The sequence below is a fragment of the Andrena cerasifolii genome, chromosome 5 (genome assembly GCF_050908995.1).
Source record: "Andrena cerasifolii isolate SP2316 chromosome 5, iyAndCera1_principal, whole genome shotgun sequence".
NCBI classification, from domain to species: domain Eukaryota; kingdom Metazoa; phylum Arthropoda; class Insecta; order Hymenoptera; family Andrenidae; genus Andrena; species Andrena cerasifolii.
In genome coordinates this window covers 18,459,614-18,486,511 of record NC_135122.1, presented here as the reverse complement: position 1 = coordinate 18,486,511, position 26,898 = coordinate 18,459,614, and the positions used below count along the sequence as shown (strand labels likewise).

Below are 26,898 nucleotides of genomic sequence, written 5' to 3'. Positions count from 1 at the left end.
AATTTGAAAAAAGACGACGTTAGCGCGCGGTGAAGGGCAACGCGCGAATGATTTTCTACAGGTAGTTTAAAAATGGCGACTGACAGGTACGCGTTTCCTCGCGTGCACGGCGCCGCGACGAGACCAGAAGCGACGTGATTGCCATGAGACCGAAGCCGAGAGGTAGCACTCGGTCCGTTTCATCGAATATCATTCAGTTGCATCGTTGCGTCGGAGAAACCTTGCGAATTATGTTGCGATTTCGTCGATCAACACGGTGACTTTCTCTCCCGCTACGTCGTGCGCCCGCGAGTCCCGACTACGCTCGCGTCAGCCTCGGCACGGCTAAATTTCCTGCACTCCTCTCGGCTGTTTACCTAGCCAACGAAAAAAGAGATAAAAATCGTACGAATGAAAGAACGAACGAGCAAACTTCCGCATTCGATTGGATCGAGAACGAATAAGTGAAGAAACGAGCAAATCCCTTGCCGATGTGAGTAGCATATCGCGGCTTGACACCCGCCAGTCCTAGAACAGATTTCTTTCACTAGCGTTGACTCTCGACATACGACCGCCGAGTGTAGCCGAGTGGTGAACATATCCGTGCTTCCGCTTCTAATTCCTTCCCCATCGATATTCTATGCACTGTTACTCCTCTTTCGTCTTCCTTCCCATCTTTTTTATCCCCTTATCTCGTCTATTACTCTCCTCTTTTATGCGAGGATTATATTCATGCTGTTTTTCTTCCTTACGCGACAGATAAGAGGCGAAAAGCAAGGAACAAGCGCAAAATGTTCTTTCATACATATGCTTGCATATGTTATCATCCAGTTTTTTTTGTAATTGTGCAATGTATCGTAGAAAAGTTACATCGGATTGCCCATGGAAATTATGCGTGACTGTTTTGTGATAAATTAATTGCAGATAAAGTTGTGCAATAGACGTTTCTTTATATTATCAATTGTGTATTAATTATGTAACTCGCTTTCATCTTGGATTTATTGTTTTACATTCATTTTTTAACGTACAGCGATGCTTTTGGAGAAAGAATTTCCATGAATTAGCTCTTTTATAATAGAATCGTTATAAATGTATATGAACTTATCGGTACTTGTCGTATGATGGTCTGATACCAGTGTTTAAGAACATTTCTGTAAATACCAAGCATTTATTTACTTAAGTATTCGATAAGTGCGACAAGGTTTTGTCTGAAAGTATGAACAAGTTGCCAATTTCACACAGGTCTTTGAGTCTGAAAGTGCAAAAGTTGGTATTATATGAAAATGATGTCTAGTGTTTATCAGAAAATTTTAAGATACCTTGGAATACATTCTTGGCTTTGTAAGTGTAAAGGTAAATTGGTTAATGTTCGTACACCTTTCTTAACTAACATAATATCCCTGTTACTGTCATTCTTTTCGATGTATTAAAAATAGCGGTGCGACACGATCCTATGCCGCACGAGTAAAATAAACTGCCGGCTTATCTTTGGACTAGGTAAATACAGCTGCAAGGATTACAAGCACATAGCCATGGAACATTCCGATTTGGTGGCAGAGATGGTGCATGTAGAGAGGCTAACAACGCAGGAACGATTGCATTTGGCCCGTCACAGAAGACTCCAACAGTTGAAAGTATGGCGTCAACGTGAAAAAGAATGGCTGCGACATCAAACTAGGCATACGAGCAATAAGCGTCACATATATTTTAGTGATAGTGTTATGCTTCTGGAAGCTGCAGCGAGAAATGACATTGACGAAGGTGGTATAACGTGTATTCAATAAAATTGATTACTCACAACAGTATTCCGTGTAGCTTATTGTATATTCGTAAATGTTACACCTTTCAGTGAGACGGCTCCTGAAGAAAGGAGTAAATCCAGATTCGACGAATGAAGATGGACTGACAGCTTTACATCAGTGCTGCATAGACGATAATGAGGAAATGATGAAACTATTAATCGAGTTCGGAGCGAATGTCAACGCAGAGGACAGTGAGAAATGGACACCATTACACGCGGCTGCTACGTGTGGCCACTTGCATTTAGTTAAAAATCTTATTGCTAGAGGTGCCAATTTATTAGCTGTTAACGCCGATGGTAATATGCCTTATGATATTTGCGAAGACGAGAAGACATTGGATTGCATCGAGGGTAAAGATCTATAAGATGTACACAATCGAGTTGTATGATTTCCATTAGGGTGGTCTCGTTCCTTCATTTGTTTATTTGTCTGTATAACACAGGGGAAATGGCAAGACGAGGAGTTACTCAAGAATTAATAGATGAAACTAGGGCCTCGATAGAAGTACAAATGTTAAGAGATTTACAGCATAAAGCTTCTATAGGTGGTGATCTGGAATACAAAGACCACCAAGGTGCTACGCCGGTACATATAAAGTTCATTAATCATCCGGCATTGAAACGATAAATAATACCTTCTCGCTGACAGAAAGATGTTGACCTATCATTTTCGAATTGTAGCTTCACATTGCAGCTGCGAATGGATACTTAAGGGTAGTCGAATTCCTTTTGGATCAAGATGTTTCAACCGACGTAGAAGATAACGACAAATGGCAACCAGTTCATGCTGCTGCGTGTTGGGGACATGTAAGACCAATACACACACACACACACACACACACACACACACACACGTTTACGATGTTGGTCGAATGAAAAGTTTCTTCTAAATTTGTTCTTTCGCTTTAGCTAGAAGTTCTTGAGTTGTTGGTACAAAATGGAGCTGATTTAAATCCCAAAAATAAACACGATGAGACTCCAGCTGGTAAAAATGCTTTTGACAAAAGAGATTTTGCCGAAACTTGCTGTTCAGCACTAATGCTAATAAAATAATAAATTCAACTTTATAGATATCTGCGAGGATCCTGAGATAAGAGAAAGGATAGTGGAACTGAAGACAGAGCAGGAAAGTAAACGATTACGGGAAGCGCAAGGGAGACGGGTACGCAGATCTCAAAGTATAAATACACGTACTCAGAGTGTAAGACGGACATCAATCAGAGATAAGGTTCTGACCACAAAAAAGGATGCTCAGGAAGAAGCTCGTTTCAGATTACAAGCACAACAGGTAATAGAATTTCAGTATTTTATCCTACCGGCAACGGAGGACGAACGTTTCTGGATTATGTAAATAGTGCTAGGAATTATCAGAGTAAAATAATGAAAAGGAAACATATTTTAGACGTATGTCGGCGGCTCGACTGCGAATATAGCGCAATCAGAAAATGACGTTAGCGCGCGAGAAAATTCAAATAGCGAGACAGATTCTAGTACCCCACCAACGGCAGTGCGCAAAGCTCCAGAGGGAAAGGATAATGAATCTTTCCTTCACGAAGACGTCGATAAAGAATCAGGTATATTCCAAAACATGTTACACTCGCATCGGTTGTGGTTGAGTAGAATCCTCTGGTAAATGGTAGTCTTGTGCATAAGATCGTACGCAGGAAAACGTAAACGTGTCGTGTCCATTTTCATTGTGCGCTCGTTACGCATAACTCGACCTTGGTAACGTTGCACAATAATTGCAATCTTACAATGTAACATGCGCGTGTTCTGTCAAAACTGAATATTCATTTCTGCTTCAAATTGGTAGAGGAACCGCCTATCTCAGTTCAAGGAAACGTTACCAACCAGCCAGAAATTAAGATTGTTCACTGTTACAGTAATATAGAAAACCCGGTACTTGAGTTTTTACTCGTAGATCATTAAACTAAACGTTGAGGACTGAACATTTATCAGCCCTTTCTTCTTTTCTGTTATCACTGCGTCATTGCTCCTGAATAATTGCGAGGTCAGTTTTCTATGTCACTTTTCTATTTCTTTAAACGTACTTCTGAACGCTGCGTTCGTAGTGTTTTCGAACTTTCTGTATTATAGTATGTTTCAAAGTCATGGCTCATAACATATTAAATTATCTCTATATGTTGTATGCGTACACAGTGTTTTTCTATTCAAAGATATTGTTCTGGTACGGGGACGGTGATTATTTCATTAGAGTCCAACTATTTGTGGTAGGGATTAAGTTCTGTTGGCTTTCTTCTTAGTACTTTTTTGCAAATCATGTGTTAGAATTTAGCAAAGCTTTATCGACTGTTACATGCGGAAAGGTATTCCAATGACTGTACCAATGGACATTGTTTTTCTACTGACATGAGTACGATTTAGGGCGTTCTAAACATAAACGCGCATTTACATTGCACAAGTAACTTATTAATATCTTCCGGGTATATCAACGGAATACAGATAATGCTCCCATACACTTTGAATATCTTTCCCCACATCACTTTTTCAATTAAATAGAGTATTAGAATTGTAGCATCGTTCGATAATGAAACTTTCAACTTTCAATTCGTCATTTAAATGATTGTCTAGAGTTTGACTTATACTGTAGTGCATTCATAACTAATATTCAACGAGCACTTTTATGTATACTTACTACATATCGTAAAATAGAATGTTAACGAAATAGAACGTACATATTACGCGTATTATACATATCGACCAGCCATTTATATATGTATTAGATCTGTGGAAAGGTTCTATCCCTTGTTTCGTCTGGTTTACATAATTTCTAAATACCACACATCGTGAAAATAATAAATATCCAGCTTCCATAATTTACACTATAATGTCTGTCCTTCTGCAGACACCCGAGAACTATTTTCGGATGTAGTTCTGGTTATCATCGTGCTTTTATATTATCGCTCTTTTTATCAAACGTGTTTATTATCACTTCATTGCAACGTTCAAAAGTTACACTTTCAATTCTCCTCCACCCCTCCCCCGTGAATTTAGAGTTTCCCTGTTTGTTAGTAAGGTAAATGTTGCTGAAATAACAATCACAGACAGAACTTTATCACAGATTTAACATACTGGTTGTGGTGGTGATGACGAACAGTATTCACTCATTGTTAGCTGCGTACTCGCGCAATATGTCTTCCTGTCTTTTAGTTTTATTGCTAAATGATAACGTCGTTACGAGGTCAGTTGTGTCACGACATCAGATCGTTTCATATTATTAGTACCTTATAATGATTCATGGACTTCTACTATAAATTCCACATCAAATCGATCATATTTATACAGCATTTTTTTTATATCATTGAAAATTACATTCTCATTAAGTTAAAAGTAGAAAATAATGTATCTCGAGAAGAGAGTATTATATTGTTTAACTTTAAAGATGAAACAACATCTGCTTTTGTACGTAAAGGTAAACTTGTACATTAATAAATATGATTTATTATTATTACGAAAGTGATACGAATGTTTGATAGCTGATTCATAGTTTCGTTATATTGTTTAGAAATATTTACTGGCGCCCATTAATAAATATAACTTTAAATTCTATGCAAATCAAAGCTAACACCGTAAAAAATGATTGATTTGAAATGGTATTAATCCGATATAATGAAAAATATGTTGTTTGGACATCGACACAGCAGAAAATGATAATTAATTTGTACTTCAAGGAGATGAGAAGTAAGTGACTTCAATGTTCCAGAGAATTCAACTATTGTACATGCTTAACATGTGTATTTTCCTGTATGCGAAGGGTAATCGCATATAAATGTTTATAAAAAGATTATAAACTAAATCTTCCTTTGTGACCAAATGCGTTTAAATTGAAATGTGCGAAGATTTATTTTGCAATCCGACACTCACGCTCATTGACTTCTCTGATTGTGAGAGAAGAAGAAAGAAACGAGTTGTTGAAACAGTTGTTCGTTCTGCAAGCCAATAGCCTGGGAACATAGTAGCGAATTGCAACAACTCGTTGGTGAAAGGTAAAAAGGGTGGCAGACAAGCTGTTCATCTAGAATAAAATATGTAGAGCATAGAAATACGTTCGTGGTGGTCTCTTATGCATTGTTTATCACGCTTATCGCTGAAGCATGTAACGCTTAGCGCATGGCCGCTAGTTGGTGACAAGTCGGGTTTCTTTTAAAGTGCAATTTCAGTGTATAAGAAAGGGGGATTAGGTGGAGGGTTACACGAGGTGGAATGACGAGTGAGGATGATATGGAATGTGAGGAAAGGGGAGGAAATATCGCGAGAACCTCGAGGAAGAAAAGTAGCGTTGGATTTACATGTTTGCCTCGGCAGTGACAGGGTCCGACCCATCGGTCGGTAATCAGCAGCCAATCTACACACCGGATCGTGACACCAATGGCAAGATCAACATACACGTCTCGGTAGTATTTGTCAAATCGTTATCGGATTTGAAGAAACAGAGGGCACAGAATCGGCACATATCCACTGGCTCGATAGACGCCAATGGTAATGGTATCCCTGTATCGCCCATCTCCAATTCCGAACTCAACGCCGGCGGAGATTTTCAGCGATTCACCGGAAATACCAGCGACATCGTTGGCGATAATCATTCCGAGAAGCGTTGTTGCATCGTCATGTAACTCTTTTCTCCGACCTACAGAAATTTTCGTTCCCGCTACGTTTCATTCCTTTCATTCCCGTGTTCTTACTCTAGTACCTTTGCTATTGTAAATTTTGCGATCGTTGTAGTCTTTCGATAAGCGGATGATCCACGTAGAGAATGAACAAAGTTCTTATTCGAACATGGTGCGAGCTAGCACATATTGATGTTAAGTATAACTTTCAATGTTCTCAAGTCCCTTACACAAAGTATTGTATTCCCTTAAATGCTGATTAACTTCGCCAGCTCATCGTACGATTTCGAGGAGATCGTATGGATGTTGAGTAGGTGATGCGCTCGGGAACTCGAGATTCGTGTTTAAGATTCTTCAGTATGCATAGTAATATCGTACTTAAGCAAGTATTTAAGTAACAAGCTGCAATGTGAGAATTGATTTTACTGAAATTCAAAGTTAAGTTTTGAATCTGTACAGAATTTTATTTATTACTCCGTAAAATAATGTATATTTTGAACAATAATTACCGAATTGTATATTGTGAGAAAAAAAAAACGCGCCTGTGTGACCAATATGTATGATACCGTATAGAGTATTTCCCGCGTTTTTTATAAAGCGTTAGTCATAAATCGTATTTTTTTATATTAATTTAGATGCTCATGTTTCTATGGCCACATTTTTATTTGTACATTTCTATGTATTCCGTTATTCTGCGATAACATATGCCCTATGTTCTTTCCTTCAAATACATCGCGAATTATATGGTACTTAAATAATCAATCTTGATTTCATATCCTGCAGAGCTTCGTCATGCATTTCTTTGTACTTATGCATTGTAGTGAGATACAAATTTTGTCATCGTTCGATAAATGTTATCGTTGTTCATAGAGTATCGCGTGTGCACGAAAGATTAATGAACTGTATCAATGCAGACACTGCCCTCCTTTCATCTTTTATGATACAGATCCGATTTTCAGAACACGCAAATACCAAAATCAACAAAATCAAAGCATTGAATTTCGAAATGATGTCTTTATTTCAGGTTTTGTACATAAGGCGGAATGTTTAAAAAATAAATGTGACATCACGCCAGTTATTACGATGTATTTCAAGTATTACTTTGTCTCTTTGGAAGTGTAAGTGTGCTCGTCCTCCCTAGATTGCGAGTTAAATAATACACATACATTTTAAGGAGGTATCAAATAAAACAACGTCCTTAATAATATTCTTTATTTTAGATTTATCGTTTCAGACAGACGCTACACTCTAAATTTAGAGATGAACTTCAAAATATCTGGCGCTTTTATAATTGCTGGGCGTAAAATATAATCACACGATCGCAGTAGTCAAAAGAATCGTGAAATTTTCGAAGGAAGATCTAGCAGAACAGAAAGTACGAGGGGAAAAAGTAAATAAATCAATTTTATCAGTATCCGGTAGATTAAGAATCTCTCAAATCGACCCCTTTTGAAACACGAGTTATATCGCATGAAACAGAAGTTACGATGACAAAACCGAGAAACTACAGAATTGATCGTGTGCTTATACAATATATGTATGTATGTATGTTTACTACCATCGCTTTACGAGCCAATGAATGAACGGTTCTTTTTTCAGAACACCTGTAATTAGGGTATATTCGTATCGAGGATGATTATACCCAACTTAACCCTTTTGCTACGCAGAAGTTCTGTTGGGATCGGATATCACAGCGCGGTATGTCACCATTGCTATGCACTCGTCGATAGCAGATATCTTAAATACCTAGCATGTGTTCGATTTAGACCGATTTTTTACCGTGTAAGTAGTATCGTATCCTATCGTGACTCTGGTTAGCCATGCCATTTTCAATGGGAAACAACACAGTTATCAATGATCATCATATTACGGTTAAAGTTGACGAATTTACTGAATTATATGCGTGCAACGTGACGGTATTAACGTATACATCGAATAGAAAGGAAATAGACTAATTATAGAGGATACGATAGTAACCTCCGTGTACGATGGATGTCGCGATAGTACCGCACTTTTTGAAACGTGAGCAAGCCCACTGAAGCCCACTAACTAACTGAGCTTAGTGTCCAGAGCACAGACGTTACATCAGTCGGTCCAGCAATTATCTTATTTAACGGACACATGTGGCTTCAATTTTCTGATGCAATTTACACAAAGGATTTATCGAACTATGTTTAAATTACCAATGAACGTGGTTCATATCCAATGATATTTGACATCGATTCGTATGGTTAGTCACCTCACCCGAGAGGTTAATATCTGTATCTCTTCGATACATCGGCTACATCGGTTGTACGATTGTTTACTTAAAATACTGACGGATATCATCAAAGGAATGTGTCCTTAACGGAATGACCTTCGAACGTCAGAATTTTGATAGATCACTGATGAATTATGTCAAAAAAAGAGATTAGTAGTATGATATACACTAACACGACCAATACACACGCAACGTTTTACCGTTAGGTATACCGACGTGTCACAAGTCACAAGCACGTTTTCCACTGTTGAACGATGAGTCGCGAGTGGTACGGTGGAAGGTGTGAAATCGAGATAGTAAACCAATATATTCGGCAATTATAATCGAAGATTCAAACGTGTCGTGAATGAAAGGACGCAAATGATTTGCAAAGGAGGAGTAGTGGTGGCCGATACTGTGGAGTAGGAAAGAAAGAGGTGGGACGGAGTACATAAAAAGTAGAGCTGTCCGAAGCACGCGGTAGTTTCTTGTGAACCTTCAATTTCAATCGTGGTGTCTTTTGTTCAGCTTCAAGTGAACTTTGTCAGAAAACGTTCCAATCCCTTCCTTAAATTCGTTCTTAATATAAATTAAGGTAAATAACCATTTAAGTCTGATTAAAATCCGATTTACTGTACTTTGTTCGTGTCTTGTCACTATTCAGCTCCATTACTGAAAACTGTTGTGTGCTATGTTTAGTCGTTAAAATTATCCGCCAAGGAAATCAAGAAAACGAATTAAAATAAAGACTGACGTAATAAAGGTCTGCGATAGTCAGGCGAGTGATTATTTCAGCGAATTAAATTACTCCGTAATTCACGTCACGCTCTTGGGATTATACAAATCGTTGCCTTTCTTATGGTTATCGGTTTCTTTCATTTTCGTCCATGAAAACCGAGTGAACTGGATCGTCGTGATCACTTCCGTTACCAATCAAACTATCTGTATTAATCCCTGCGCGTTTGAAAATTTGATTCGGAAATGAAATAAAAATTTCTGCAATGTTTTCAACTTTATAAGTTCACTCTCGATAAGATAATTAAAGACACACATTTGTTTGTAATATTCTTAAAAAATTCTACCGATATAATTTCGATGTACGTAAGTACACCCGAGCGTAACATTTGTATGACTTTCATCTCTCGAAGTAAGGAGAAGGAGAAGGAGAAGGAGAAGGAGAAGGAGAAGGAGAAGGAGTAAACGGTATTACGTTACGAGTCAATGAAATTTACAAGGATGTCCCAGTAATGCTAAAAATGATTCACGGTGGCACGTGGTAGACAAAGGTGTAGCGTAATCGAGAGTAGTACATATATGGGTAGGCATTCGTTGTATTCAAGTACACCGAAGTTAACGAACAGCATTTTAAACAGTTTGCAAGATTGACAGCCTTCGACATAAGTAAGTCTCTCTTCGCATACCTTCTTGTCTCAGTGTGGCATTAATTATGACAACGAAAACGTATTTTATAGGACGGACGAAAATAGAGAAAGAAAATGTTTATTATAAATCTTCGTTGCCAATGATCCACGATACATTGAAAGCTTGAAAAGGAGAGATCATTATAATATCTGAATTGTAAATATCTCCGAACGCGCGTGTATAAGGGAAGACATTTTTCTACCAAGTAGTCCGTTAAAAAAAAAAAACGGAAACGACCACGGCGATCAAGTTGTATAGCTCACCCTGTAGATCTCGTCGTGCTTTTTTTTTTGTAGGCTCATGGGACCCTGCCACCTAATACACACCGGGTGTGCTAAAATGTGCGGGATTTTCTAAACGGCATTAAACGCAGTAATCATTTAAATACGAGGTAGACGAGTGCGAAAGGAAAGAACTATGTTAGATTCCGTCGGTGCCAAAATCCTTAGCGTCGTTTCGTGCGTTATCCTTGTTTTGAGCGTGAAAGAGGTAAACGTAGTTCGCTTCGAACAACAATACATGCTTTGTTTTCAAACGTTACAAACTGACCGCTGGGTTTTAGTGTTTTGGGTGAAGGTATTATTTAGAAGAATAACAACGTACGCTACATTAATCTTTATCATTCATCTCGATCGCTTCGATAAACGAGAAATTTCTAAATCAATATTGAATCTACCTTCGGGGCAAGACGGCTTCTCGCTTAATAATCTCAGCGTGACCGTTACTGAATAGGTTTCGCGCGCATTTATCGGATCAGATCGAGGTAATGCCGCGATGGCAGTTGGCAACTCGTGCCTCTCGAATCAATACGATTATCTGATTTATTAAACGACGATGCAATTTCTTTCTCTTCTTCTTTTATGCGCATTAGTTGAACAAGATGCCTGAACAACTCGAAAAGATCCAAGCGAAACGCGCAACGTTTGGAATGGGCTGCTTCTGGGCAGGCGACAGCCTTTTCGGCGTTTTACCGGGCGTGATCAGGACTTGCGTGGGATACGCCGGTGGGCAAAAAGAGTTGCCGACCTACAGAAACATGTACATTTCCGTTTTAATTTCAGCTGCGTGTGTCGTTCTTTTACTTTATTATTTCGTTCATTATTCTTATCGTAGGGGCGATCACACGGAAGTGGTTGATATCGAGTACAATCCAGACGTGATATCGTACTCGCAACTGCTCGCTCTGTTTTGGCAGAACCACGAGTACGGTCTTACTACGAAGATTAAGAGACAGGTAGATCGATTTGTTCACCTTTCATTCTATCTTGAAAATATTGATCTTCGTAAATTTTCAGTACATGTCGTTGGTTCTGTATCACGATGAAGAACAGAAATTGCTAGCCGAGAAGTCATGTGAACAGGAGCAACGCAAACGTACAGATCTGGTCCTTACCGAGATTAGAAAATTCGAACGATTTTACCCCGCTGAAAAGTAAGTATCGCGCGTCACAAATCTGTAAGTGACAAGTTGTCGATTATTTTTACAAAAGATATTTGCGTTCTTTCCTTTACAGCTACCATCAAAAGTATCGGCTTAGAAATCATCCATGGTTAATGGAAGCTACGGGACTGATCAGCGACGAAGTCCTTCGAAATTCTCCGTTAGCCGCGAAGTTGAATGGTTACATAGCCGGTGCTGGCACGCTGGAACAGTTCGAGAAAGATTTGCCGAGTCTTGGCTTGAGCGAAAAAGCTGTTCAGTATTTGCAGAAATATGTAATCGAGAACCAAGGGAATGGTTTATATTGCTAGCCAATGTTAAGTGTATAAATGGTCGAGTATCTTCCATGGCGAGACCTGTAACGAACGCGACCGATTTTGACGTGAGGCTTGTTTGCGCTATTCAGATATCCCGCGTATCTGTCTTAGGAAAAAAAATTGCGCGTTGAAAATGATTTAAGTAACGCGAATAAGCCTTTAGCATGATTTTAGAAAATACAATAGTAGTACTTTCTCCCGTTTTCCATAATTTGTACTATAGCGCGTAAATTTCGTCTACGGGACGTTTATTATAGTGTGTACACAACGCGATTGTTCGTTTCTACGTTCAGTAACGTGGAGATTTTACTTTTAGAAACCGGGTTCTTTTTAGAGAAGCTTTGCAGTAAGAGTGCTAGATAGGCTGTGAAAAATGCGTAATAAGTCTCTTTGCAGTAATCTTTCTAACCGGAAATCAACAGCCATGTAGCACTTCTGTGCTATTCTAGTTATCTAGAATAATGCAAATTCTTTTTCAACCGATATTTATTGTGAACGATCCCATTGGCCGTGAGTAGGGTGATGATTATAGTTCTGGCCTCATTTACTGTAATTATAGGCCGCCGTGAGTATGGAAAGATGTACATAACTTTAAGATGCATACGCAATTGAGTGTTTAAAATCCGTGTAGCCCTCGTAACCATATTTTATACTACATATACTTGTGTTAAGCTGGTTTCAATACAAAGATTCGAAATACATGTATCAACCGTTTATAGAATTTAGCGAAATATTCTTTCCTGACAAATCAGGTGCACCTTATGTGTTTCTTTATTCTCTAACTCTCCCTGCTCTTTGAATGCTATATCAGACCAATGACTTGCAATATTTTGCATCTCACCAGCAGCTGTTCTATTTACTTAAACCTTGTGAAGTTGCCTCAATGAAGTTTGTACACACCGACAATTCTGACTGAAACAGCCAGTGCGCACATGCGTGCACATGCATTAGTTATTCGTTATTCGCTGTATTTTTGACGCTCTGTGTTGTCTGATATTGTCGTCACATCGTGCCTGCATTTCTTTCTGTCACACACCATACGGTAAAGTGTGAAAGTGAATATGTTGCTCGAAAATATGTGCGTCGAATCGGATGATTTCACGGTCACATATTATCGATGTTGCACTTTTTTCCAATCCAAAGAGCATCTGGTATATAGTTTTCGCGAAAACATGAATTTTAAAAATTTATGGAAAGTGTAAAATTTTGAACGTAAACGTAATTGATCGTTCAGCTTTACAATTGCATGTAAAGTAATAGTTTCCGTGAAACTGCGATTCAATGATTATGCACAAAGGTTATATTGTAATTGCGATTTATATCGTCCATGTGCGTTCTGTTATTTCGAATTTGGATGAATGCAACGTGAGTATAAAATTTGAAAGTTTTGTTTTTTCCAGTTTTGAGAATACTAAATACACAGATGTGTATACGTTCTTTATTTATAGTATTTTTGCGACGCAGATGGATGTCAAACATCAAACAGCAACAATGTTTCGACCTTAGATTTCTTAGAATTTTGTGGGAATGAAGATATTCCAAATGTAAATATTATACCAATAACTTACCAAGATGGAACCAACTTTCCTGGTAAATAGTAACATAAATATTCAATTTCATATAAACGGCTATGAAATAAGTACGTACGTATTTGCCACTAGGCATTAAAATGATAATAAATCTATTAAATAATATTTGATCTTTTACAGGTGATATAGAGATTAATCTTATACCACCAAAGGGAGCCTGCAAATATGAAATTACTTTATTCGCGAACGAATCGGTTAATGAAAAAGCATGTATCAGTTATGATTTTGAAAATATAGACACTGAACTACATACTACAAATACCATATGCTTCGTTTCAAATAACAACGAGCATCGAGTAATTACCTTTATTTCTATATTTATAATAGCGATCCTTTTTCAACACTTTGATACACTTAATATAGTGTTTTATTCCAGCGCAGCATTAGGATACCTTTTCGATATATATTTACGGCATGCTATGCTGTTCAAATCTACTTCGGCAGAGGTGGATTTGTGAAAAGCAACAGATTTTTCACGACAAATTACAGTCGTACGGAAGTTGTAAAACCAAAATTGAAATGTGTATATAACATTTTACCTAATAATACAAAGGAGCAGTGAGTTAAGAATTATAATTTTAACTATTTAACATCTCTCGCAGTAACTGTTTCGAGAAAGTAAAATAAAATTCTATTTAAATTTTACAGTAATGAACTTTACTTCGAAATTGACTTTTCTACGTCAATAGTTGAAAATGCTATATTGTGGCTGAGAACTATGTATACCTATGAGGGTCACGAAGAATGTAATTTTAACAGCGATAATATTTCAAACAATAGTTGGAGTTTCAATGTTTTGGTAATATTTTAACATTACAAGATTTATTAGTGATCTATTGGTACTTACTAATGTTTTATTGTTAAAAAAGGAATATATACAAAAGAAGCCTGATAATTCTAGTAAAAGTTTGGTAAGTTAGGTGTTTAACATTTTTCTATTACAGTACGCTACTTTGATGATTCAAACAAATTTATGTTTATCAATTAGATAACAAGCGGGGTGTACGAAAGAAAACTAAACTTTACAATTGAATCCTTAAGAAATACAAAATATTGTGTCGTAATAGTTTTACTCGATCCCAGATGTGTAAGCAGATCTCTCTGGAAGTCCCCTATGAATAGGAACGGTCTGTGTGAATGGTTCAAAGGTAAATGAAGATTATCATGCCTATACATATCTTGCATGAAACACTGTGTATTCTAGTTTCTACCATAAATTATGGATATTCATAAATTGTAAGTGCCAATTGAAAACTTCTTCGCAGAGTGTCAATATATTCCTACACATTTTGGTATCAAAGTCGACAATAACGCCAATTTCTATCTGTTCTTGTCGATTGTTATTATCATGTTATCTATGCTTTCGATGCTTGTAATTGTATACTTTATCTGTATGATATACACTTGTAACATACAGAAAGTGAAACTTTACATAAGTCCTAGTAAACGTAATGCGAAGACTAATCAGCACAAATACAGTAAAATGGTTATGCGTGCTTTAAAAGATACGGAGAATCTATTTTGCGATAACATTAGCAACACAGGAACAGATATTGTATTGTTGTATCCTAAAAGCTCTGAATCCTTCATGACATTAATGGCAGACTTTCGTGGAATACTTGGTACAGTTTGCCAGTGTCTCGTAAGTTGTTGATAATCCTATTTTCCGAAACGTTAACGTCGATTAGAAGAAATCGACTAATCTTTTATATTTCAAGATACACGATTGGTACGATGGAATACAGTGGAATCATGTGGCTGAAATTGGCGGTTCCGATTGGTTTGCCGAAATGCTTAATAGAGGAGCCCGTGTTATTTGGATAGACACGCGGACAACGCGGTCTTTAATTAAACGAAGATTTAAAAGAGATTTCTCTGTAAAAAGCTCTGACCAACATAATTATGTAGAAATTGCTGATTTTCGTGACATAGTATTTCCCATAATATTTACTTTAGCGAAACGTAATGTCGACGCATCAATGATACAGCGGCACAAACATTTCATCGTGAGGTAGGCATATACGTTGCAGCAAACATTAATTAGATTTGAAAATAATTTATTGATCGTATGATCTTTATGTAAGCTAAATATTGATTTTATTCATTTATTCTTGTAGACTGAAAGGATTTGACAATTTTGAGAACGAAGACGACCCATTTGGTGATTTATCCTCGCACAAACGTTATCTCATACCTCTGGACTTAAGCTCGCTGTGTTCAGATTTGTAAGTATTCCGGTCTCGATCACAAGTTCATGTATTATGTACGGTGACATCTAAATATATCTTAATATAATTCTAGGTCAATTATGAATTTAAATGTAATTACGCCAATTATGAGCAAAGAAGAAGATCTTATAAAACAACATTTGTATCGCGTGGAACGCGATTTTCATGAATAAGTATTTTAATTACTTCTAAGTTCATTTTATTATTAATTAAACATTTTGAGATATTAAATATCTGTGCTTACCAATCATTTTCGAACGCCTATATCTCCGGTGAGTAAAGGTTGTAGGGGACTAGATTCCGTACAAATTTTAATTGAATCTAACGTCTAATAAGAAAGTGACAGCCTTTTGAAGTTTTCGGAAATAATAATTTTCAAATGTTTACCTTTTCTGTGCCCCAATTATAATCACAGATCAGATATACGATAGACCTATCACGCAATGTAATTTTATGTCACACGCTCGAGGGGCTCGCGAATCCCCTTACCATTTTCGTGTCACGTGCAACGTTACCGGTTAAGTCTCGAAATAGATTGTAACGCTACGCGTGGTAGGAATTAGAATTCACCACGGGTAAAACTAGGTCATTCGAAACCCGCGATTTAAAAATGATTCTGTTAGAGTAACAATTTAAAGGTCGTTTTATAAACGTATTCCGTGTAACGACCGAGAAGGCAGGATCGCAACAAAACAAGAACACATACGCCTTTTAACCTTGCTGCCCTATTCGGGTTTATTTAACGCAAAACAAATTTATTTAACATACAAATTTATATAAACAACAACATTATTTGTGGAAGACATGCTTTCATGATGTAACGTGGAATACCTCGCAAAGGAATTGTAACTTTGTATATTTCAATAAAATGCTGAAGCAGAGAGGACTTTAAAAATTGTGAAAAACTCAACAGTTCCAGTATCTCGCTGAAATATTCCAACTTGCACTTATTCTTCCATCTTAACACTATATTCGTATTCTGGGGTTCGGTAGGAACAATCGAACAACATTTTAAGTTACATAGTATTGCAAGTTAAAGAAATTCTTATATCTAATTAGAATATTTGACAATCACAGCTATCGGCTCGATTCTCATCGATTACCAGGTCTCACCACGAGGAGGTTGCTGCGTTTCGAGACCCGTAGAGAGATAGATGGAATCAAAGTTCCATCGATCTCCCTGTACATGAAGCCTACTAAACCAAAGAGATGGATGGAAACAAAGTTCCATCGATCCCTTCGGTTTAGATATAGAATCTAGGGAACTGCCAAGCAATCGCTCGATTAAAAGCAATTCAGGAAAGAAGGAAAGGCGAAGGGTAAGCATGAAACAAGTATTGGACGGCGCAGTTCCTACCACCCTGCTGTCCAAGTCGAAAGGGAAAAGCGCTCGGCGCCTCCCAGACGATTCCTGTTGCTCCGATGCGACTCGTCAGGAGCAAACACTTGACCTGACTCAAGCCGTCCAACACGGAGATTGGGTAATCGAACCGGGTGACTTACGCAGGCAGTGTATCAAAAGGTGCACCCCCTACGCCCGAAACTTTTCCCTTTGGACAAGAACACCAAGGGATGAAACTGATCCACCCATACCGATTCCATGCTCAGTCACTTGCTTCCGCAAACGGAAGCAGCGGTAACCTCCTCATCGCAGATGAGGAGCCAATAAACGAACAACAAAGTTAACGATTTAGTGACTGCTTGGCAATTTTACATGGGACCTTAAATACTTCATACTATAATAAATTAGCCTAGGCTTCCTTAGATGTCTTCTTTCACTGTCACTTTGCACGATCACTTTTCACTATCACTTTTCACTAGTTTCCCCGAGTAACGGTGAACCTGAAAAGCTGAAACAATCAACTACTATATGTTAGTAACGGTGTGGTCGGCCTGGAAAGAAATTAAGGAAAAGCTTATTGAGTTGGAGACGATCGAGATAATTTCGACCAACAGCAGAGCACGCACGAGCATGCAAAACCACCGCAGAGATAAGTACTTGAAGGAAAGAGTGACAGAAGTCACAAAAAACCATCGGAGACATAGACGAGATGAAATGAATCAGGGAAAACCATCGAAGACATCGACGAGATGATATGAATCAGGGAAAACCATCGAAGACATCGACGAGATGAAATGAATCAGAGAAAACCATCGAAGACATCGACGAGATGAAATAAATCAGGAAAAACCATCGAAGACATGAAATGAATCAGGGAAAACCATCGAAGACATCGACGAGATGAAATGAATCAGAGAAAACCATCGAAGAAATTCACGAAAATGAAATAAATCATTTAAACCCATCGAAGAAATGCATGAAATAAAATAAATCATGCAAACCCATCGAAGAAATACACAAAATAGAACGACTCGCGCAAAATTCTCGAAAGTATGCATGGAAATAGGACAGATGATGGAAAACGACCGAAGAAATCAGATTCGACATTCGCGAAACAATAAAATTTTAAATGACTTACCGAACCCCAAAATTTCATCAGCACCAAGCGAATAAACGAACCCAGGCCAGAGGGGCGAGAGGCTGGCGGAAGAACCAGGGTTGAAATCCTCACCAGGTCCCCAGCAAGTTCAGCAGCTCCGAGGGGCGGGGGAGGAAGAACCAGGTCCCCAGGAAGTCCAGTGGATCCAGGTGGCTCGGCAGCTCCAGGGGGGAGGGGGAGGAAGAACCAGGGATGAAATCCTGACCAGGTCCCCAGCAAGTTCAGCAGCTCCGGGGGGAGGGGGAGGAAGAACCAGGTCCCCAGGAAGTCCAGTGGATCCAGGTGGCTCGGCAGCTCCAGGGTTCCCGGAGGTCCTTCAAGTCCGGAGGACCGACGACGACTGAGTACATGAAGATCTGTGAGCTCCTTATGTAGACTTCGAGGAATGATGTCCCCCGATGAAAACAAGGTCGACGGTTAGTTACAATTGCGAAATCCAGCGAATTCTTCGGCAAAAATGGATTTTCGGCTAAAATATCCATTCCAGTGGCTATTGCTGTGACAAATAATGTTAACAACATTTACACTAACCGCCCAGTATAAATTATTATTAACTATAATCGATAGAACTCGAGATATCAAGCAATTTGTAACATTTGGCCTTGGACTTGCAAATGATTTTCTCCGCCGACTGAATTCTTTTTTATTCTCAATGTTTAATCGTTCGATACATTAATGTTATATAATGTATAAATACGTTTTAGTTGAACTTAGTGTAAGTGAATAGTTGCAGGAATATTTGGAGAAATATGAGTGAGATACTTGTGAATTGAGAAATCACGAGATAATATGCACTATGCCATGCACACACTTGACTGAACCGATGAATTTCTCAGGGCTAGACAAACTTTTAAGACACTCATGCATCATGCAACTTTCTGCGAGACTTTTAAAATTAGATTTTACTGTAAATTTCAGTGTTGGCGGCAAACGGAATCCAATTATTATTACTTCACTGGAATGATTAAACAGTGCATTAGAAACTTGTGGGAATATCAGTAACAGCGTGAATTTTTAATACTTTTTTCGGCGCACGATACGTGAAAGGGTTCGCAAGGGTACGCAAAGTGCTAATAAACAATGTCATCTTGCAATTTATAGCTTGCACGGGCTTTGAAGAAATGCCATTTCTGAACGCCATAGTGTCTTGATCCACGAAATGGATTTTCGGAGAGAAATCCGCGTGAGTCGTTGACCAACCGAGCCAAAGCATACCGTAACAAAAGCCTACCCTCTTATTTCAAACTCTCTCTCTAAACAAGTCACACGTATACAAGTACGCACACACCTTTCAGCATTTCAACACATTTCAGAGTAGTTGCTGAGTTGGACGCTGTTCATGAACAGAGGTCGCTAAATTCAGTCCTCAAATTATGGGTCGGTAACACAGATTGGGTGGCGACACGAAGTCCCATAAGGTGATGGGTCTATTCTATACCTCGTCTGTGCCCTTATTTAATTCTGAGCAGATAACGTTGGGCGTGACACGGAAATGATAACGGCTTATCGAGCTCCAAAATCGGGTGACAGAAAATAGCATTGGGTGATCGGTCTATTCTGTATCTTGTCTGTGTTGGAGATGGTGGAGGCACGAGATATCGAGATTTCTAAGAGAATCGATATGACACGACATGTTAAACCGAAGAAGATTCCAACCTCAATGGAGCTGGCCTGAAGAGATGGAAATGAAATGTTCAATTAGTTAGACTGCGCCGAAGTTTCGTGGAGTTGCGACGAATGGAAATATCGCTCGTAATTTAATCCAGAACGGTCGTCGGAGTGGCAGGCGTTTCGTTTGAGAATCTGCTGAAACGTAATTTCTGTATAAAGTAGCAAACGTGACGTAAAGTTGTAATGATTGAAAGCAAGTTCGCGAAGCAACTGGCAATCTTTAGAAATGAATTACAATGGGGGGTCGTCTTTGGGTGGTGAACGTAAGACCAATACCTTTATGGATACTAAGCCACTTATCACATGTAAGTTCATTAATCGGAATATCAACGTATTTAACCTCTTTTCAGTGGTGACACTGTTAAGCGTTGTTATTGATGCCTTCGGCTAAAGGCTGGAACAGACACGTCGAGTAATTTAGTCGAGTAGCGAGGAATTTAGTAATTTACCATTGTTTTACTAAACTACTTGACTAAATTTTAGTGTTCACACACGAAACAGTACTAAATTACTCGACGTGTCTGAATCAGCCTTAACTGTCAGTCTTCGCGACGCCTCTTTTGCCTTTTCAAACTGATTGAAATTATTTGGTGTCACGACTTTGTGCGTTTAAAACTTTCCAACAGATGACAATGAATTCTGTTAAAGTTGATTTCTTGGATCATCAGCATTCATTTTCGAAGAACATATGCTATTTTAAATAGGTTAATGCTTATCTCAGTCAGAATGTTTTGAAAATTTCCTATTCGTATCTTATTATAATTAATAATGCGTATTCATCGGAGAAAGAGAAGAATCGATAATAATTTTCATGCTTCCCTTTGGATTCTTTTTCGTATAGATACAGGAGACGAGAAGTTATTTTCTACATTGGAAAATAGTTTGTCGCAAGCCATACCTGCAGACATGGTGGAATGGCGCAGATCATTCAGTAGACCGATTAAGCAAGTTAAACTCGGGGCGATGTTCGTGCCATTTTCCAAGGATATTCTTCCAACCGAGAAGGATTGGCATCTGATAAAACAGCCAATATTCCATATCTATTGGAGTGAATGTTCCGTAAGTAGGTCACCGTTGTAATTATGCAGAGCTGGATCTTTTCAGAGATATATAAGTTTATCGAAATATAAGGTGACGCTATATTTTTTATTTCTTTGATCGTGTACATCATGGTTTCAGGATGTAGATACTTATAAGACGAGTATCAGAGATGACATAGATACTTGGTTGAAAACGCTGACGCAATATCAGATCCAAGACTGGATGATCGTTTTGGTAGAAACTTACGATATAAAGAAAACTAATAAATTATTACCTAGGACAACTGTTTTGGACAAAATACGTAGTGATTTTGCTTCTAAGAATGGCGACAGGTGATGTAATAATTAATTACTGGCCGCTCGACGAGTATATATATATCTTTATAAATTGTTTCATTATATATTATATGTCGAACAGATGTTTTTCTGTAATAAATTCCGTGAAATCGGAGATGCGCTCGGCAGAATCATGGAGAGGTTTAATTAATCGTATACGTCACTTAATGCTTGTCGCGTATGATAAAACACTATCGCATTTCGAAGATATAATTAGAGAACAAAGAGAAAGTAGGAATCATCCGAACTGGAATTTCTGTCACTATTTCTTACTACAGGTAAAATAACGCGGCGTTACTTATTGTTACATCTTAGTAGACGTACGAAGCATTGGAAATGTACGACTCTTAATCACAACTGATTTCTTCAGGAAGAACTTGCATTTGTCTTACAAATGTTAGGCTTGCATGACGAAGCATTAGTGCAGTATGACGAGTTAGATGCTCTTTTTACGCAGTTTGTGCTTAATTCGAACGCGGGAGGTATATCAGTTCTTTCTCTAATTAGTTACTCTCCCCCTTAAGAATTATAAAATGAATAATTAAACGAAATTCTTGCAGATACTCCAATCTGGTTAAATTTGTTTCAAACTCCGTTGAATAATTGGCCAGGCGTTAATTTAAGTAATGGTACAAATCATCATTTAAGATATCTTTTGGCCGAGTGTAAAGCATCATTATTAGATCTTAGAAGTTATTTATTCAGTAGACAGTGTGCCATGTTACTAGCGCTTAACAAACCATGGGAGGTATGTACAAGCTAACATTAGCCCGTGATTCCTTTATTTGCGAAGAATCGGCCGTTTATTGATTCGGAATAAAACTACAGACATGAATGAATTTTAATTTAGGTCGCACAAAGGTGCTTATCGTTTGTTCACAATACATTAAGCGAATTACGTATCTTAGAAGTTCAACGACCCGAAGGATCCATCGAGTGTTGGTCTTTCCTCTGCGCATTGGAAGTGCTGCAAGCTTGTCAATTATCATCTTATAACATTGATAATAATCAGCAACTAGATCTTTGCTCTTTACATACAGCTAGTCTATGGGCTCTTGCCAGGGATAAGGTGAGTCACTAAAACCGTATATTAACCGAAGGCTCTTCTTAACCATGATGATCTATTTCAGTTAGGCGATTTAGGAAAGCTGTGTGGTCTGATGCCTGGGAATGAACCATCGAGCGAGCAATTACACACAGTTGTTTATCTTATAGCTGGTATGGGAGACTCTGAGTCACAGATGGAGGGGAAATTAACACCGACCGATAAGTTAAAAGAAGCGCTCTCGTCGAAAGAGGCGTTTAAAAAGCAATATCTTGAGCATGCGGAATTAGCTATGGGTACTTACAAGCACGTGGGTCGCATTCGATCGGCCAGATTAATAGGGAAGGAGCTAGCACAGTTTTACAGCGAGCTCGGGGAGAATCAGAAAGCTGTGGCATTTTTATCAGACGCCTTAAAAACTTACACCGACGAAGGTTGGGCCCACTTAGCAGCGCAAACTCAACTTGAACTTGCGCAGTGTTATAAAAGGATGGACGACGTTGAGAAATACACAAAAGTTTGCGCAGCGATCGCCAGTTTGGATGTATTGCACGTCACTGTTCGTAATACATATTTCGCAGAGATGTTTGGATATATGAAAATGATTTCGTCTCCTCAACCATTACTCATAGAGCTTGGATGCGCCTTTCTAATACTCAGTATGGAAGTTAAAGTGATGGATAAAGTGGTGCAAGATTGCGTGGTTAATATCGAGATCAGTGTGCAAAGTTTATTTCCTAGAGAGGTGAAATGTACTATGGCATCTATATCTATCGAAGAAATTCAGAAGCCTTTGGTACCCAATAAGAAAAAAGGATCTAAATTGCCAGCTGAACCTACGATGCCGCTGTATGTAAAAACACCTACGTTCTGTGTAAATAACGATTGCTTGTAGATACATGGTGGATAGTGCTGTGCGAATTCCGTTAGTTTAGCGTTAGGCGTCAATTAATAGATCTTGTACTTGCAGATTATCGAAGTGTACTCTAGAAGATATGAAACCGTTCGATCCAACCCTGCTTCAGTTACAGGTGTATTCGTATTTAGATTACAAAGAAGATAAAAGTCTTGGATCTGCTAGTGTTGTACACAGAAATACCAAACCCGTTGTGAGACGTTCTGACAGTACAAAGCATAGGAAACCGTCTGTAAATGCGAAAGGTGATTTTAGCAGAGCCTTAACGTGCGATGGATTTATAATGAAGCCGAGCGTGAATACGTTTACGTTGGTTAGACGCGTTGATCAGCCTGGCTTTTACAAAGTTGGCCAATTATCGCTAGTTATCGAAGAGAAATTGGAATTTCTGTCGCCCGTTTTAAATCCTCGGTTATGTTACGAAGTAGCTAAGACACAGCCAACAATTTCGTTGAAATGCGGTAGAGACTTACTGGCAGGCCTCGCTCAAGACATAGAGTTAATTATTATGAGCGGGAGTATAAAAATAGCGAAGGAAATGAAGTTGAAGTTACGTACGTCTAGAGGATTAGCAGTACAAATTGACGGTTCACAGGAAGTAATGTCAAAAGAGTTAGAGATACCACTGCCAGTCTGTGAACCGTTTCAAACTATACGGTTACAGTTAAAAGTGCTAGCAGATCTACCACCAAAGAAAGATACTTTATCGATGGAGCACAAGGTACTTATCCTTGGATCGATCTAAATGCAAGAATATATGTACGTGCTTGTGCTTTTATAGTATTCGTAACTGTTAATATTCTTTTGTCCAGTTGAATATACAATGCCCATGGGGATCAGAAGAAGGTATACCTTTCCACTTTGGCCCACCATTGATGTCAACTATGAAGCTTCACACAGCGAAACGGAGAAAATTCCTTCAGATAGTAGTAACGGGACTAACGACCCAACTTTTGCAACTAACCGAGCCAGAATTAACAACAGTAACATCTATTGATGTTACCTTTAAAAGCTTAAATCCAATTGCGGGTCAGAGATTAGTTATAGGTAACGGAATAAATGTATCGTTCATGTGGGAACTTGAAATTGGTAAGGACGAGAAGTCTATGATGCCCATAAAGACTGACTTTCGTGTAAAATATATGCCAATTAATGATACTGAAGAACTAAGTGATTTGCGTACCAATGACGATCCTCTACATATACATAACTTAAAAAGAGTGGAGAATGCATCCAGCGTTTATAGATGCAACTTTGATATTACAGATTACGTGGTAAGGGAATAAATTTTATCTTTGCCTTTGCCTATTTAATAGTCATCAACTAGTGAGATGTATCTGAATATATTGTACTCTGATTTAACTTATATTAATAGCTCAACTTCTTATTAGATGTAAAGTGGAAATGATTTTATTAGCATGCCGCGGAGTTTATGTAAAAGTGTTTTAAAAAGACAAGGTTCTATTTATAACATCATCTTCCAGACTTTGTTTACAGTGTCCTCAAAAGTCGAACCAGCTGGGAACGGAGGTGAATTTTGTCGTGCTGGTAGCATGTGCCATCTTTATCTCACAGTAACACGCCTGTTGCCTAGTCCTAATCCAAATCCTCCACCTCAATTAATGTACGAGGTTCTTGCTGATCAAGCTATGTGGGCCGTGTGTGGCCGCACTGCTGGCATTGTGTCGTTGGAAGTCCTAGAAAAACAAAGTGTCACATTGGACGTGATGCCATTAACCAGTGGTTACTTACCCCTTCCTGTTGTTAGATTGTCTCGATACATCCCAGCACCGGAGTCGAAGAGCGGTAAGTGCATCGCCATTTGTATACGTCACATGTTCTCTGCAATCTCAAGTCCAAAGACTTTTCTTGTTTTTTTTCTCCCTCGGTATTGTTAATGTTAACTTTTTTTTTTAAAGACATTCGCAAAAGCGAAATAGGGTCTGTTCCGAGACTAGAGCCATTCAGTCCTGGACAAGTCTATAACGCTAGTAAAGCCCAGCAAGTTCACGTTCTGCCAGCAGCACCTTCAGAAGCAAATTGAATGCAAAGGCATTGATATTAACAGCATATAATATCCATGGCATTGTAAAATTCGAATTGTGTACACCTCGATTAATATCCTCTTTTCCATTGTTCGGCACACTTCCACAATTTATTTTTCATCTTTATACGAATTTGTTTATGACTTTTCTATATTCTTTAATTGAAATTCGAATTTTAGACAAATAGAGTATTTTCGAATTTCGATTTATGGCACCGTTCGTGTTTGCCCAATTAATTGTTAGGTTTTGCCATTAGAAGCAAGTATATGACAATATTGTAAGCAGTAAGTAACATTAAGAAGCTTCGGTAATTACAATGGAAACGCATAGCCGAAAGGTAGGGTTACAAAATAATGATTTGTCCTGTGGAACAACGTGACTCTGAAATCTGACCAATCTCTTCTTTCGTTCGCTCTAATTTGGAAGTAAGTTGTAAATTATGTACTTATGATTTTCATGTTATGTACATAGTGCAATAGCATAGGTACTGAAAATTGTCTACTATCTTCCAAATGTTTAATTTATACGCGACGTAAGTGCTGTGCTAAGTTCACCACGAGGCAATTTATCATAACTTTGGTCGATTTCCAAGATCTTACGGAGCGTGTCATCTTAGTATTAAGGTGATCGAACGCTAAATCCCTTTTGCCGAATAGAAATCTGTAAAATTTGTACAGATGTTTGTCAACGATATATACTCATAACACGGAACAGGAATATAAGATTATATACTTTGTATGCAAGCATTATGAAGGATAAGGATGTTGTATTCTGTAATAAATATTTGTATAAAATGTAAGTAAATGTAAAAAGAACAAGATAAATACTACTTACGTTACATTTATATTTTAGTTCTTTATCGTTCAACATATGAATATTGCATAAAGTATCATTATGTTGCCATGGTAAAAAGCAAACTACTTTTGCGCATTAATTGGGATATTTTCGTGAATGATGTAAATAAGGATACCATTAAAATACTCGATACTTGATATTTTCTATATTGGAGAAACATAAAAATTCAGTATTTATAAGTTCAAATGATATTCTGAAATATTTATCTAAAAATAATGTAACGGCGAAGTGTTTCTTTCCGCATTATTTATTAATGTTAATTATTAATATATATAACGTTATAAATGAATAACAAGTGACGTTTATTTCGTTATCTGTAATCGAAGAATTATTTTGAATTTATAGCATCACGTATTACTGTTGAATATTGAAGAAACAAGAGGTACATGTATACATGTTTGGGTGTATATGTACAAAGATGTGTACATAAATATATTGAATAGCGCACCTACATTGTTATTCACCGTCTTAAGTTAAGGCAAAATAATATATTTGTATAAGTGTTATGAAATGTTGGTACAAGTTTTTTAGTTTTGCGGTAATAGTTTTATCGTATGTACTAGTTCAGAACAATTTTATTTTATCATACACGTAGCTTGTAAAACTTTAAAGTAGCTTCGACATAATATTAAGATTTAAATACCGAAGTTGGTTTTATGTAATTCTGTTAGTATGTTTTTCTAATAAAATTGTATCCAATTTGAAGTCATTAGGTATTGTATAATGAATTAAAATATAACTTTTATTTTTTATATGTACATGTTAAGATAAACTAAAATTTGAATAAAAGAAAATTTTTGTATTAACAGAAACGAACCATTAAATCATTGTTTATTGTATTTAGG

General features: G+C 37.8%; 4 protein-coding genes and 1 long non-coding RNA gene across 14 annotated transcripts; 4 read left to right on the top strand and 1 right to left on the bottom strand.

The window, feature by feature from the left end:
* The first annotated feature begins 345 nt into the window (after nt 1-345).
* On the top strand, nt 346-7,764 carry Mypt-75d (Myosin phosphatase targeting subunit 75D). Of its 4 annotated transcripts, none has more exons than XM_076812195.1 (11): nt 346-472; nt 1,222-1,332; nt 1,477-1,740; nt 1,829-2,131; nt 2,224-2,366; nt 2,462-2,587; nt 2,690-2,765; nt 2,851-3,068; nt 3,183-3,354; nt 7,433-7,552; nt 7,629-7,764. In XM_076812195.1, exons 2-10 carry the CDS (start codon nt 1,257-1,259, stop codon nt 7,528-7,530), a joined length of 1,476 nt encoding a protein of 491 aa, XP_076668310.1. In that variant the 5' UTR covers nt 346-472; nt 1,222-1,256; the 3' UTR covers nt 7,531-7,552; nt 7,629-7,764. The 4 variants fall into 4 exon arrangements, with proteins under 4 accessions (XP_076668310.1, XP_076668309.1, XP_076668308.1 ...); XM_076812194.1 differs by having other exon boundaries at nt 7,433-7,526; nt 7,629-7,746; XM_076812193.1 differs by lacking the exons at nt 7,433-7,552; nt 7,629-7,764 and adding an exon at nt 6,107-7,426.
* Nucleotides 7,604-9,005, bottom strand: LOC143368950 (uncharacterized). Its single transcript, XR_013085313.1, has 2 exons — nt 8,881-9,005; nt 7,604-8,764 (listed from the first exon to the last, which is right to left on the bottom strand). It is a non-coding gene; the product is annotated as an uncharacterized LOC143368950 (long non-coding RNA).
* On the top strand, nt 8,008-12,548 carry Msra (methionine sulfoxide reductase A). Of its 4 annotated transcripts, XM_076812208.1 has the most exons (6): nt 9,110-9,242; nt 10,366-10,558; nt 10,941-11,107; nt 11,183-11,303; nt 11,365-11,501; nt 11,584-12,548. In XM_076812208.1, the coding sequence occupies exons 2-6, from the start codon at nt 10,487-10,489 to the stop codon at nt 11,819-11,821; spliced, it is 735 nt and encodes a 244-aa protein (XP_076668323.1). In that variant the 5' UTR covers nt 9,110-9,242; nt 10,366-10,486; the 3' UTR covers nt 11,822-12,548. The 4 variants fall into 4 exon arrangements, with proteins under 4 accessions (XP_076668324.1, XP_076668326.1, XP_076668325.1 ...); XM_076812209.1 differs by lacking the exons at nt 9,110-9,242; nt 10,366-10,558 and adding an exon at nt 8,008-8,106; XM_076812211.1 differs by lacking the exons at nt 9,110-9,242; nt 10,366-10,558 and adding an exon at nt 8,930-9,084.
* Nucleotides 12,549-12,689: 141 nt separating this feature from the next.
* On the top strand, nt 12,690-15,891 carry LOC143368942 (uncharacterized). 2 transcript variants are annotated; one of them, XM_076812191.1, is made up of 11 exons: nt 12,690-13,192; nt 13,276-13,417; nt 13,537-13,712; nt 13,793-13,974; nt 14,065-14,215; nt 14,286-14,327; nt 14,405-14,564; nt 14,682-15,058; nt 15,135-15,427; nt 15,534-15,641; nt 15,718-15,891. In XM_076812191.1, the coding sequence occupies exons 1-11, from the start codon at nt 13,109-13,111 to the stop codon at nt 15,815-15,817; spliced, it is 1,815 nt and encodes a 604-aa protein (XP_076668306.1). In that variant the 5' UTR covers nt 12,690-13,108; the 3' UTR covers nt 15,818-15,891. The 2 variants fall into 2 exon arrangements, with proteins under 2 accessions (XP_076668306.1, XP_076668307.1); XM_076812192.1 differs by lacking the exon at nt 14,286-14,327 and having other exon boundaries at nt 12,691-13,192.
* A 3,727-nt stretch (nt 15,892-19,618) lies between these two features.
* Nucleotides 19,619-26,758, top strand: Sidl (SIDL trafficking protein particle complex subunit 10). Of its 3 annotated transcripts, none has more exons than XM_076812187.1 (12): nt 19,622-20,121; nt 20,658-20,875; nt 20,996-21,189; nt 21,275-21,470; nt 21,563-21,674; nt 21,753-21,940; nt 22,043-22,261; nt 22,323-23,086; nt 23,208-23,874; nt 23,966-24,427; nt 24,638-24,959; nt 25,073-26,758. In XM_076812187.1, the coding sequence occupies exons 1-12, from the start codon at nt 20,043-20,045 to the stop codon at nt 25,195-25,197; spliced, it is 3,546 nt and encodes a 1,181-aa protein (XP_076668302.1). In that variant the 5' UTR covers nt 19,622-20,042; the 3' UTR covers nt 25,198-26,758. The 3 variants fall into 3 exon arrangements, with proteins under 3 accessions (XP_076668305.1, XP_076668302.1, XP_076668303.1); XM_076812188.1 differs by lacking the exon at nt 19,622-20,121 and adding an exon at nt 20,376-20,520; XM_076812190.1 differs by lacking the exon at nt 25,073-26,758 and having other exon boundaries at nt 19,619-20,121; nt 24,651-24,883.
* The last annotated feature ends 140 nt before the right edge of the window (nt 26,759-26,898 follow it).